General features: G+C 38.1%; 1 protein-coding gene across 5 annotated transcripts in view; it reads left to right on the top strand.

The window, feature by feature from the left end:
* The window catches only part of LOC5574917 (ras-related and estrogen-regulated growth inhibitor-like protein), a 272,312-nt gene extending 261,788 nt beyond the window's left edge, over window positions 1–10,524 (top strand). For all 5 annotated transcript variants that reach the window (XM_021837329.1, XM_021837327.1, XM_001661672.2 and 2 more), the window contains one exon: window positions 9,837–10,524. In XM_021837329.1, the coding sequence (XP_021693021.1) occupies window positions 9,837–10,095 (259 nt within the window). In that variant the 3' untranslated portion in view covers window positions 10,096–10,524. The remainder of the gene's footprint in view (window positions 1–9,836) is intronic.
* The last annotated feature ends 3,160 nt before the right edge of the window (window positions 10,525–13,684 follow it).

Here is a 13,684-nt window from a genome sequence, read left to right as displayed (position 1 = left end):
ACAAATGTCCGTTATTCATTCAATTTTGTTCGATTCATACTCCATTATCAAAGTTACCCCAAAACAGAAAACCAACTTTCGATTACCGTAATCCGGGGTAACATTGATCATTTTTCTGAATGTTTCTACAATATTTCGTTTGAAAATGCAAATGTGGCATGTCTTATATTTTTAAAACAAGTACTGCCACCCATAGCTCGAGACTGTATACTGTATTTTGTTTATTGGAAGATTTAAGCATGTTAAAATAAATGTTTTAAGCGATTTTTTGGTTTAGCTGATATGGGGTAACATTGATCACCTATGTAAATAACGTTCGGTAATACTGAAAATGTCGTTACTTACTTAAATCATGGCCCCTGAAGCCGTATATGAAGACCAAACGCTTACAAGTCATTTTCTTTTTGAGTTATTTTAAAATTAAAAACACCTCGAACCACGAAATACGCCTGAAGGTAGGCAATTTCCTAAAGAAATTTTACATTATTTACAGTAATTCGGTAATGTTGCCTAATTGAGCATACTTATAAAAGTTTTGACAACGGAATCGTTTTCGGCGATGCCATTTTTAGTAAGAATCACATTTTCCTTGCTTATATCGTTTGCAGAACTTGTGTGAGACATGAATCTTCTGTAGTGTCATCTTTAACAATTAAAATCATTATTTCAAAAAGTTGACAAATTTACGCATAAGGTTAACTCAATTTTCACAAAAACATTAACTTTTATTAGCTCATGGATATGAGAAAGAGAAGCACCATTCATGATTTGGAAATGTTTCAACAATAAATGATAATACGTACTTTTGATGAGATGGATCATTCCGATCAATGTTACCCCGCTGATCAATGATACCCCGGATTACGGTATATGAAAAATTATAAATCCATTCATAATAAATCTTTTGGAAATCTATCGACTGCAATCGATAGCTAGGATGCCAGTACTTGTTTTAAAAATATAAAGTATTATTCTTTGAATCAGCATGCATAAATATTCAAGTTTTCTTCGAAAAAACTATCAAAGTTACCCCGTTTTACGGTAACTTTGATAATGGAGCATCACTCGAACAAAATTGAATGAATTACAGAACATTTGTAGGGCGTTGCATATCTTTCTGACTTAGATTACAAAAATGGTCCCAGTTTGTAAAAATAGTATTCGCTAAGAGTTTTGAGACCGAATTCGAGTTCTACTATAACTAGGCTATCAAGTATAAGTGACGAATTCATTATGACTTCATCAAATAGTGATCGTAGAACAGATTGTTTGAGAGCATTTCAAAATTGCTAAAATCTTATAAATTTTCCATATTCGTATATAAATCCTCAAATGTACTTGATTCCAAAGGAAATAGCTTTAACATGAAGTGTCATACTAATACTCTTTACTTTTGCATTCGTTTTGCTTAACAGATCAACAGGAACTTTGTTATTTCGTTTAGTATGTTGAGAGTCTCGCATTATCAAAGTTACCCGCATTATCAAAGTTACCCCGTTTTACGGTATTGCACTTATTCCCAATTTGGCCATACATTTCCTAATATAGCCAAGCAGTATTCCTTATTTAGCCAGGCCAGTGAAAACTTTCACACCAGCTTTTTTTAAATTTAAAATACTCGAAATAAGTTGTGCCATGATTTAAATAATCAAATTCAACAAATTATTTATTGTTTGAGTACCTAGCTATCTCAGAGAGCCTAACCCTCCAGATTTGACGATAATTTGATTTTTGATAAATATGTTTAGACTCATGATTATGCATTTGTTTCACAGAAGGATTAATCAGGTTTTGCCAAATTTCAGTCCTCAATTTTTCAATATAATTTTAAGTGCACATCAAAATTAAGTGTAATTTGAGTATTTTTCAAAACAAATTTAATAATAACGTCATAATGCTTGATACAGTGAATGTTCATGCACATCAAAATAACACAATCAAAATCAAGCATAATAACGTATAAATTATGTGGACAAATGACCACAAAATGTGGACAAATGACCACGATGGGGAAGGGTGTAAGGGTTCTAAAATCTTAAAAAAAATGACCACATGGTTAATGGACATCGAACCCAGACATCTTCAGCATAGCTTTGCTTAATAGCCGCGGATTCAAACCACTCGGCTAAGGAAGGCCCTCTGCTTGATGATGAGTTATTATTGAATCCCACCAATGAGCCATAGTATGAAGTAAAAGTCGTGCTTTACTTTAATCATTTTTATTTGAAACAGCAACAGTAATAATCCCACCTTCCTTTCAAACCTCATTACAATCTTGTGTTTATAACGAGTTTACTCATATGTAAATGATAATTTTCTTGAAAAATCATTCATCACTTTATAATTAGTTCAATACCTTGCCTGATCCTTATTTTTCAATTTCTTCTCCTTTCTTTTCGGTTTCTTTGCAACTTTCGCTTGATCTTCACATTTGCGCTTGAGTTTACTGGCCGTTTTTTCAAGTTTTAACAATTCTGCTTGTTCTTTCTTCTTTTTGCGTTCTTCTTCTCGTTTTTGTTTGAGTTCTGCTTTTTTCGCTTTTACTGCTTGACGGTCGCTGGCTCTTTGCTTTTTTTGCTGTTCCATCTTTTGCTTTTCGTTCTCTATTCTTTTCATTTCTGCCAATCTTTCTCCTGCAGTCAGAATCGGATAAAACTTCTTCGTATAATTTCGATGTTTGCTGCTTCGGTGTGGTGTTGGTGGAAGCTTCAATATGTCATCCAAACTTGGTATCATGGAGAATTTGGAAGACTTGTTCGTTATATCCTGTAATACATGCTCCGGCCGACTGACATCATGATTGTCACCTACAAGAAAAAAAATAGTCAATATTGTTATTAATCATATGCAGTGAATCAAATTGTCATCAAAACAGACGAAAAACAAACAACAAAGCAAGCTCGCTCACAAACGTTTGTCCCAACTGTTGCGGATAAAGATACAATCAAAAGCAAAATTGTCATGACAATCACAGAGCGCAACATTGTTGCAACCTTTTCAACTCGCGATTAATCAGTTATTTCAAACACAAAACCAAATTTGTTTTATGGATGCTGTTCGATAATGTTTCAATGTTTATCAACACGGAGAAAGTTCTCGAGAATTGCAATGCGAAGCCCACAAAATCGATGCGCACGTGGTGATCGATCATTGCTATATTCTGTTCAAGTGATGATAAACTGATGTTGCGGAATGAAATTGTTGCAACAAGAATAGGAGATGACAATGTCTTTGTTGCTGCGTGTTGGGTGACAATTGATTCACTGATCATATGTTTTGAAAAAAAAACCCCTAAAGTTTGGTTTGAAGTTTCACAGCTGATCTCCAAATCCTGGCTTGCTTTCGGTTTACTCGATTCTCCTAAGTTGTCCGCTTCTAGTTCGTCAGTGCAGTAGTGATGAAAGCCGGCATCCATTGGAACATTTCCACCGGAGCAACAATTGATTCGGCAACGATATTTGCTTCATACGGAGCCAAACCAGCTGGCTGAATCACTGCTTCTTCTTGAAAGCTTCTTTCATCTGTCATGTTATTTGGACTGGACGAACCTGGAAATTGTTGATCGTTTTCTTTATTCATCGGTATTGGTTGAATTGTGACAAAAGGTTGCAAGAACTCTTTGAAAAAATAACGAACGAATTTCTCCTCTTTCGTAAGCTCAGTTAATGTTTCGTCCAAACATTTGGAGATGGTCGACGGTCCAAGAAATTCAAGGGCTTGCTCAATTTTATCGGTGTGGATTGACACGAAAGGAGACAGTGTAAATTTCAGCTTTGTTGCGTTCAATGGACGAGGTAATTGGTCAGGCGTTTCTACCATGTGTAGCAACCTCTCAAGCACTTCAGCAAATGAATTAGACGGTGACACACTTTCATGAGGAGGTTCTTTGCAAACTCCAGCGTATACATCTGTTAAATAAACAACTCATTAATGCTAGCCAATTATTGTTATTTTTTAAACGGTAACGTACCTGTGGGTTCAAATTCGTTGGCATGGGTCAATGATTCTGAGGAGATCTTTCGATCAGCCACCGCAATGCACTTTGTGTAGTCGACATTATCAGCATTGAAAGGATGTAAACCACACACTCGAAATCCGTTGATTATACTGTCCTTCTTTATGCCTTTATTCACCGTTTTCTGCAGTGTGGGGCCAAATTGTTTGATAGTGAAGATTTCTCCCGGGTGTTCCAAGCTCCATTCTTCCAACTGTTTTCTCCACTGATCCTTAAGTGGCTTAAAAATCGATACGTCTGCCGGCTGTGTCATACGTGTTGTGTTCGGGTAAAGAGCAACCAAAATGATCCCGAGGTCTTGACACTGATCTGCTACCTCAATGGCCACATGTGAGGAGTGTCCGTCGACAAAGAAAACCACCGGGAGCTGAATGCCATTCTTAATTAGAAACGGATGGAATATTTTGATGATATACTCAGTAAAATTATGAGTAGTCATCCATCCACGTTCACTCTATCCCAGTCCCCAGGTAGCTGGGAAAGCTTGAGCTATTTCTTTTCTGATTCGTTGACCCGGCAGGATCACCAAGGGATCAACGATTAGTCCAGCGGCATTGAACGAGAACATTACCGTGATGTTTTACTTACCATCGGCTCGTTCCACTTCATAGACGTTTTGAGAACCTTTTTCAGCAAGTACTGCTCGAGTTTTTGGATCAAGATAGAACGACGTCTCATCACCATTGAACACACGGCTGGGATCAGACAGAATGTCCGTTGTTCCTTGAGTTTCAAACCAGTTGGAAATTTCCAGAAACCATGCTCGGATATCAGCTTTAGAAACTCGTGCACTTGCTGCTGTGACAGATTCCGGTGTACGTATTGCCAATCTGGGGTGGCGGTTCATGAATGATTCAAACCATTTCTTCCCTAAAATCGAATATGAATAATAAGGTGTAAAATTACAAATTCAAGCAATTATACATAAATAACACTTACCAGGGCAGTCGTTTTTGAAAGGGGTCTTGCGGGGTGCTGTCGGGATTTCCTTGATTTTGAAAAGCAATGTGCGTCGTTGCACAGGAAAACCTCTGTGTTGCATCTCGATCAACCATGAAACAACCGCTGTTTCCTCCTGCTCGGTAAGCACTGTCCGCGGCCCTCTTTTAGTGGTTTTACATCACTTCTCACTTGAACGGTATCGAAACGTGGATCTAGGAATTCCATATTTCTTGCAGGCGGCATACGTTGACAAAGATCCATTAGAAATTTCCCGGAGACAGCACTGAAACGCAGTTTCATCATACGACAGATTCTTTCGCAAAGCAACATGGTGGTCAATCGCAGCAGGCTGTGCGCGCGGGTGGCTGCGTTTGAAATTTCCTGTCACGTTTTGTTTCGCTTCCGCGCTATTTCAAGTTCGGGTGGTGAAAAGTTGATTCGGCTGATGGTGCTATGCCACCCGGCAAATTATGTGAAGACAATTGTGTGATGCTAAAATGTGTTTAGAGATTTATTGAAAAATTCAAATCTAATAAACATGTCGAATAGTGACTTTGTAGAAGTGGAAAGCGAGTTTTTGGTGAAGACGGAAGCCATGGAGTTCTAAAAATAATAACACATAGGTATTAGAGTTTGATTCACACAAAAACGGGCTCTGCTGTCCAACACAGGTTCTGTTGTGCTATGAGGGAGAAAAGTGTATATTGAGAAAGTGCATCTGTGTGGGGAGGAAGTGTTGTACCTGGCCAGAGGGGAAAAAACAGCAGAACAATGGTCGATCTCAAACCTTTACTATGGAGAGCACGGAGGAAGATCGCAACGAAGTGAGGCGGTCTGAATTGGTATTAGTAACAGTATTTAGGAGAGGAGATCACCGGTGTATTGTTAAAAAATGTATTTGAGTAGGGTAAGGATGGGCAAGATGGGTCACCGAAGGAAAGGATCTTTATAACATTCCATATACAAATCGACTTAACTTGTTTCCTTCCAAGGGCCGATTTCTTCATCTTCGCTTGGGCCGTAAATCACGTTTGCCCATATGACTAAACTAAGTTTAGGGCCTAAGCGGGGGTGAAGAAATCGGTCGTAAGACTATTTCATACACTAATATGATGTGATAGAAGGCAAATGAAAAGTCATTGAGTTGGATATCCGCTTTTCCATCAGTTTTCAGAATGTATGCTATTAATATAAAAACAACCTTACATAATAATTTCAAAGCCATATGGTGTTTCAACGATATATATTACAGAATAGTCCTTCAGCAGAAGAAAAAGATTTCACAAATGACTTCAGAAAACAGAGCGAACTTACTTCCTCCTTTTCCAATTATGTTTCGATTGCATCGCTGAAGGAACAAGTAAGAATTGTTTAAAATAATTATCCTAATACGTAGCCCATATGTAGATTCAAATCAATGCCTCTTTACATGCTCTAAAAATATTAATGTCGGAAAAACAATATTTAATGCGCGTCAAAACGACAATGACCTATCCTGCCCTCTGACTCATTTTGTCCCTTATTACCCTACATATCAAGATTCCAAATATATGAAAGGTAAGATACACAATGGAATAACAAACAGGTGAGGTTAAATCTGATGGTAAGTCAATTATTTACAATTGATAATCAATTGTACAAATCGTATCTATCATAATATACCATTATCCATACAGGATACCCAATTGAAGCAATATGGATGGGGAGAGTGGAATTGCCAACTCCTTGTCAGTAACATATTGTTGATAGAGGATGGTCCTTCAACCCCATTCATTGAGACATCCTTTTGTATGATGACATGACCAGTCGATCAGTGGCTAGAATCTGGGTTGTAATTTTGGGATTGCCTTGAGTAAACCTTGAATTTTAACAAAGGTTTGGAACAATCAACTGGATAACATCATACAAAGAGGACAGTCTACTGTCTAACGGCTGTGCCCTGCAACAATGAGTGGTAACCCTTACATACATACATACATACACGACAGATTCTTTCGCAAAACACTTGGCTTTTTCTCTGGTGACATTCTGTTTTCCACTTTGATCATTTGATATGTGGCCAGTTAAACGGTTTACAATAATAAGTTCGTGCACTGCTTGTAATTTAATCACTCTAGAGTACTTTTAGATCAAAATTGAAAAGTAAACAAGCATCCGCGCACGGCTGGCGAAAATAGAATCTGTCAAATTTCATGGCGGCAGAAGGGTGGCCAAAACAAGCACTCCGTGTGATTTTGTTAATAATAGTTTAACATGATAGGGCGTGAAATTGTTTCGAATGCTCGTTTAAGATCCAGAAACAACACAATTATTGACTTTTTTTTCTTCGATCATCCTTTTCCATTTGTACAAAAGTAAATTAAGAGCTGATTCGCAAGAGTGGTTTTGTCTAAACCCAGATTGTTCTTCAATTAATATCTTTTGACTTTTCAAATAATCCAACAACTGATTTTTTACGATGACTTCCAACACTTTTTCATAGATGGGTAGCATATTAATTGGTCTATATTTTTCCGCTTTAGTTGTTCCAGGTATTTTCGGAATTGGTACAACAACTGATTGTTTCCAATTTTGTGGGCATTTGCCAATTTCGAGACTTTCATTAACAATATTTAGTAAATATTCGCCAGTTACCTCAAACGAGTCCTTCAGTACTTGAAGATTCACGTTTTCAACACCAGATGAGTTACCTATGCTATATACTACTTTTCTGAGATCATCCAGAGAAATCTGTCGAAATACACTCAATTGATCTGATAAATGTGCACTTGCGTTTAAAAGTAATTATGATTAATATACTCTTTAAATTATAATTGATGATTGTTGTAAGGTGAAAGTATATTAACAAATTATGCCAGATATGATTTTCAATACATTTAAAAAATAACAGGGAATAAAAATATTAGGCTTAAATAAGACTGCATAAGTGTTATCAAATCGGTTCAATCAACGTGTACAAAGCATGCGGCATCTATGTATTGCAAAATGACACGTAAATAGCGATTGTTTTAATTAAATGATATTTTAATATAATAGCTAAATAGTCAATGGGACATCACTGTCGCTTTCGCCTAGCTTCTCCATTTGAGCACAGCGAGAATCGCTCGTTCTGTCCAGTTTCTCTTCTCAACTTTTTTTTATTTGAAGCAAACTTAATTAACCTTCCAGTCGTCGCGTGACCACCGTCAGAACCACCACGCAGCTGTTGTGAACGAAAAGCGAGTTTTTTCACCAGTGTTGTACAAAATACAACAGCGAGACGACTGAAGTGTTAAAGAATCCTTCATTCTCTTGAGTTAATCACTTGTGGATTTCTGAAACGTGGCGAACTTAGACATTATGAGCTTTACGAGAGCGCTCATATGCATGTTGGAGACATATCAGATTTTACCACATGTTGAATTACTGCGAGCTTCTTTGGATACTAGCGAGTCTTGCAACGACGACAGTTCGGTATTCGAGATGGGATTTAGCACCAATACAGATCACACTCGAATTTCGTTTTTGCTATATGAGTTTCAGTGAATATGGCTTCGATGCGTTGAACTTTACGATGTTTTTTTTTCGGAAATTTACAGCACATATCACGACATTTTAAAGCGATATAACAGCTGAAACAATTGCGTTCACACGAAAGGCTTACGTGCTCACCATTCTACTTGCGACATACACCACATTACTAATGTACCCCATATTAAAATCTTTTGGACTTAGTTATAGCAAATTAATCACAATTTTAAATCACGAATCGTGATTCAATTTATGCTCAACCATCAACGCTATGGTTCGCATACTGTAGGGCAATCATATATTGCGTCAATGATTCAACGGAAAACTCGTCTTAGTATTGCTAGTGACTGATCCCAACTCGATATTCCCAGGACTTTGTGGTACCTTGAATATCGACTCATGTAGCTTTAACTGTACCTGACTCCCATGCTAAAATGATCGCTTTCTTATTTTTACTGAAATCTTGAAATAAAAAAAAAAAGTAAGGACGAAAATTAATTTAAAGCATTGTTTGAAAAACTATTTCACCAATCAGTTCATTGAGATCTCATAAAAAATTCTTCAATTTGTTTCAGTGCTAACAAGTAATTAAGTTTTTGACATTGAATTTAGGTATGTAGCACTGTATGTTGCAAGTTACCCCACATCAGGGGTAGTGTGAAAGATGTATTTTTTTAGTCTTTCTTGATCCCTGGAAACCAAATTATAATTAAATAAACATCGCGTGGTATTCTTTTGCGTAGCGATTAGGATACCATAAAGTTTTTAGCTCATCTGAATCCTTTAATTTTTCATCTGTATAGCTTTGAAGTTAAAAAGTGTTGCAACCCCATTTGACGGTACAAAATTTTTCATCAATCATTCTTAACTATTATATCGTAAAATATTTTAAATACGATGCAGATTTTATGAAGTGTAGAAACTTTCGATAAAATTTGCATATTCTTAGAGTTTGAGTTTAAATTATGCTAATTTGATTTCCAGCAGGAACATCTGAATGAAATATCGAACTAATTTGCAATAGAAATGCATGACAAACAAAATGGATGAATTAACATCTACATTTTTACAGGACTTCTAAAAAACGATGCAAATTCTTAGAAGAATTCCTGACAGAATCTAAAGTAAATAGAAACTTTTCCAAATCTCAAATCTTCAATAGCACAAATTTAAAAAGCCAAACAGCGCTCTGAGCTGAAATTTTGATCGATAATACGCCACCGATCGATCAAACTTGCAGCTTAGAGTAATTTTATTCTTCATATTTGTAGGCTTGAAGATTTGATGATCAATTCTAAATAATTGCACATGCATGAGGTCTACTTTTCATGAACTGAAAAAAAATCTTTTTTCTTTTTTTTTTCCCCAGAGAAATCTCCGTCAACGACGGCCAGGAGCTGTCCTTCCGCTACTCGTGCCAGTTCTACGAAGTATCGGCCGCGGAAAACTTTGCCGGCGTCTCGCTCGCCTTCCAATCGCTTATCCGGGAGGCTCGCTCGACGCAGCTATTCCGGGCACTGCCCCTCCGCCGGAAGCTCGGCGTCAACAGCGTCTCGAAGGCGCTCGGAAACATTTTCGGCAAAAACAGCAAAGGCGAGCGGAAGAAGAGGCCCTCGCTCAGCATATGACGTCCAGCGTCTCTGGGCGAGCAGGAAGATGCGAGAGGTGTTTTGTAAATAGACAAATTATGAGCGATTGTACAACAAATAAATAGTAAGTTCTAGAATTTAAGAAACTACTTTCAAGTTATAAAAGATTTTTTTAATGACAACCATTCCCGAGTTGTACACTGTGTCATTTTTACGGACAAGGAATTGTAAATAGCTCACATTGTTGAGAAAAAAGTACGTTTTGTTCTAAGTTACTGTAAATAAGTTAGGTGTAGTATATTACCTTTCGAAAAAAAACAATCGATTTTATTTTTTTATGAACTCGCGACGTTCCTATTTGTATTAGTTTGTAAGTGCGCGCACTGTACTTTTGAGTCTTTTGAAGCAAAATTTGAACCTGAATAAAACAGAACGAATTGGATTACCAACTTTTTTTGGATATTTAAATTACTTCGTTTTGAATTACTTGAAAAATATCACAACGCCTTAGTTATTATTCTGAGCTTTTTACAGTTTCACGCCACAATACTCGGTTCGTGGCTGCATCCCTCCATTCTTTGTTCTGCCACACGATCGCCAAATCGTTATGCACCACGGTAGACACAACAAGGTAGGCTATTCCCACGTGTAAACAACGATTTTCCATCAAAACATTTGTCGTCATTCCTATCGTCAAGCATGAGGCCTTGAGGATAGTAAAAGAGAGCAGGCCTTGCTTTCTTTTGCACTCGTTCGAGATTGCAATAGGAATGACGTCATTGCCAAATGTCATTTTTCGTGGTTATGCACTTGGGGGCTGTCCATTAGTTATCTTTAAACCACCCCCTCCCCCACGTAGTAATATTTTTTGTATGAAAATTATAAATAATTTGTGTGGCACGTCAGAAATCTCCAACCCCTCCTCCCCCCATAAACCCTTACGCTATTAAAGGATGACCCCTTGATCCGCCCACCTAGCTCGCTGCGCTCCACGCCTTATTGTACCAATCGGATCCGAACCATTTTTGTAGTATTCCTGCCCGGCATCGTACACTCAGAAATAAAAATAGTCACAGAGTTACTAAAGTTTATGCATTAATGACTATTTTCTATCTGCCTCTCTTTCATTCTGTTGTGAATTTCTGCACTAAATGTCATTTCGCCTGGGTTGAAGCTTAGCGATGCTTCAACCCAGATGAATTGACAAATAGGAATATAATGCCATGCAGGATGAAAGAGAGGCAGATAGAAAATAGCCATAAATTACTAGAATTTAGTCATTCTGAGTGTATCCTTCCAGCTTTGGTCACTTTCTGGCAGGGTTGGTATACGACTGTCAACTACGAACGAATCTCGCCCAACAGTTATCTTTCACGCGGCCGGCCCAAACAGCACAGGTCGAATACGCGGGCCAAGCCAAGCAACAAGCGTAGATGCTTTTCAACACTCAACCAAAGGGATGTCTAGCAACGTTGTTGTATTATCTGGTATTTTCGGGAGAATAATGTAGGTGAACACTTGTCGAGTTGATAGTTACAAAACTTCTGAATCTCATGTATTTCTCATGCTCATTTTATACACAAACTAGAACTCACTCATCTCTGGTAAGCTACTCTCATTCCATTCAGTTCCATAATACATTATTTTGGGGATTCCACTCTGTGGTCAAAAGTCTCGACTAAACGAAAGCGATATTACAACTCCTTACCCCTTTAAGCCAAAAATATCACTGATTAAAAACTCGAAAGCAATTTCTTTATGCTACAATTCAGATGGAACATACAATTCATTATTTAATCTAATCTAATCTAATCTAAGTGCTTGCACAGCCAATATTGAAAAGCATCCTGGAAATACTGAAATTGCTTCCAGTATTTTCTTGTCAGCATTAATATTTGCAGCATATCAGTGATTTGATACAAATACTAAAATGGCCAGGCCCACTGTGCAGACTGTGGTTTGAAGAAAATTAGAAAAATTAAGGCGATCAGATTATTCACGAATGAATAACATGATAGACGGAATTTTTTGAAGTGTTGCGAAGAAGAAACGGGGACAACCGTTCCAACCGTTCCATAATGGGAGATAGGCAAAATCGTTGGAAGTGGCGTTGCTAAGAAAGTTATTGCGCACTCCATTGTTGTTTCCAATCCTTTTCCTGGGATGGGACATAGGTATTTTCCCCGTATGTCCTGGCTCATCATGTCCAGGATCATCAGTAGTCTTCGAGCACTCACGAATCATGTGAGACCCAATTGAAATGAACTCACCGGATCCAACTTGTGTGGTGTGTAATCTATAATGCGCATCATGCATTTAGTGTGTATGTTGACATACGAATGGATTCGCCTTCAGCGGCCTCGTTACGGCAATTGTCAGCCAACGAGCAGTTGGCCATGACTCTACCTCTTTCCTAATCGGACGACCGACGCAGATGCACGCTTATCAGGAGCGCTCGTGTAGCGCGTCAGAGTGGTGGACTTGTGAATTGCACATTGGCGATCCTGCCAGATTATTTCTTAATTGAAATAAAAATATCGGCAATTTGTAAAACACTGAATAGTAAGTAAAGTAAGGGACTGTTTTCAGTACTTATTGCAGAAAGTGGAGAGTTTGGTTTCGATTTCGGCTAGTCACGTCGAAATGTTTGGTTTTTCGAATGCGATGACGTTTTGGTTCCGGATAATAAAGCCGGAGGTGCCCTAGAAGGGCACCGGATTGCTTTTGTGGTTAGCAAAACTGGTTCCGGATTATGATTCCGGAGGCGCCCTGGAAGAGCGTCGGATTGCTTATTTGATTAGCAAAATCATAATCCGGATTGTAATGCCGGAGGCGCTCTCGAAGAGTGCCGGATTGCTTTTGAGGTTGGCAAAACTGGTTCCGGAGGCGCTCTGGAAGAGCACCAGATTGCTTATTTGGTTAGCAAAATCTTGGTTACGGACTGTAAAGCCGGAGGCGCTCTGCTTTGTTTGGTTAACAATATCGTGGTTCTGGACTGAAAGGTCAGAGGCGCTCTCGAAGGTCGTCGGATTGCTCTTGGGATTAGTGAAACTAGTTCCGAATGCGCTATGGAAGAGCGCTGGATTGCTCTTGTAGTTTGTAAAAACTGTTCCCGGATTATGATTTGGGAGGTGCGCTGGAAGAGCTCCGGTTTGCCTGTTTGGTAAGAAAAAGTCGTGGTTCTAGATTGGTCAGCCCAGGGCGCTCTAGATGAGCGCTGGTTTACCATCTGTCAGTTAGCAGATTTTTGGTTCCAGATAGTAATGCTGGAGATGCCTTTGAAAAGTAGTCCGTGCACGGACTGTGCTCTGGAAAGGTTGGCGGATTGTTTGAAAGATACAAACAGGAATAATTTGATTCCGCATTGTGATGCCAGAATCGTTATGGACAGCGATGAAATGATGATCATGATGCATTCCAAAAGATTGTTTCGATTGCTAGCAGAATAGATCAAGAAAATATTTTTTATCGCAAAACGTAGTTGAGGTAAAATGTCATTTTACATGGTTCATTTCATTTATTTAGTTAATATCTACACAGATAACACTGAATCAACAATTTCAATTTATTTAGTTAATATCTACACAGATAACACTGAATCAACAATTTCACGCCACAATACTCGGCT

This window comes from Aedes aegypti, chromosome 1 (genome assembly GCF_002204515.2).
Source record: "Aedes aegypti strain LVP_AGWG chromosome 1, AaegL5.0 Primary Assembly, whole genome shotgun sequence".
Taxonomy (NCBI): Eukaryota; Metazoa; Arthropoda; class Insecta; order Diptera; family Culicidae; genus Aedes; species Aedes aegypti.
This window is presented reverse-complemented; position numbering and strand designations above follow the sequence as displayed.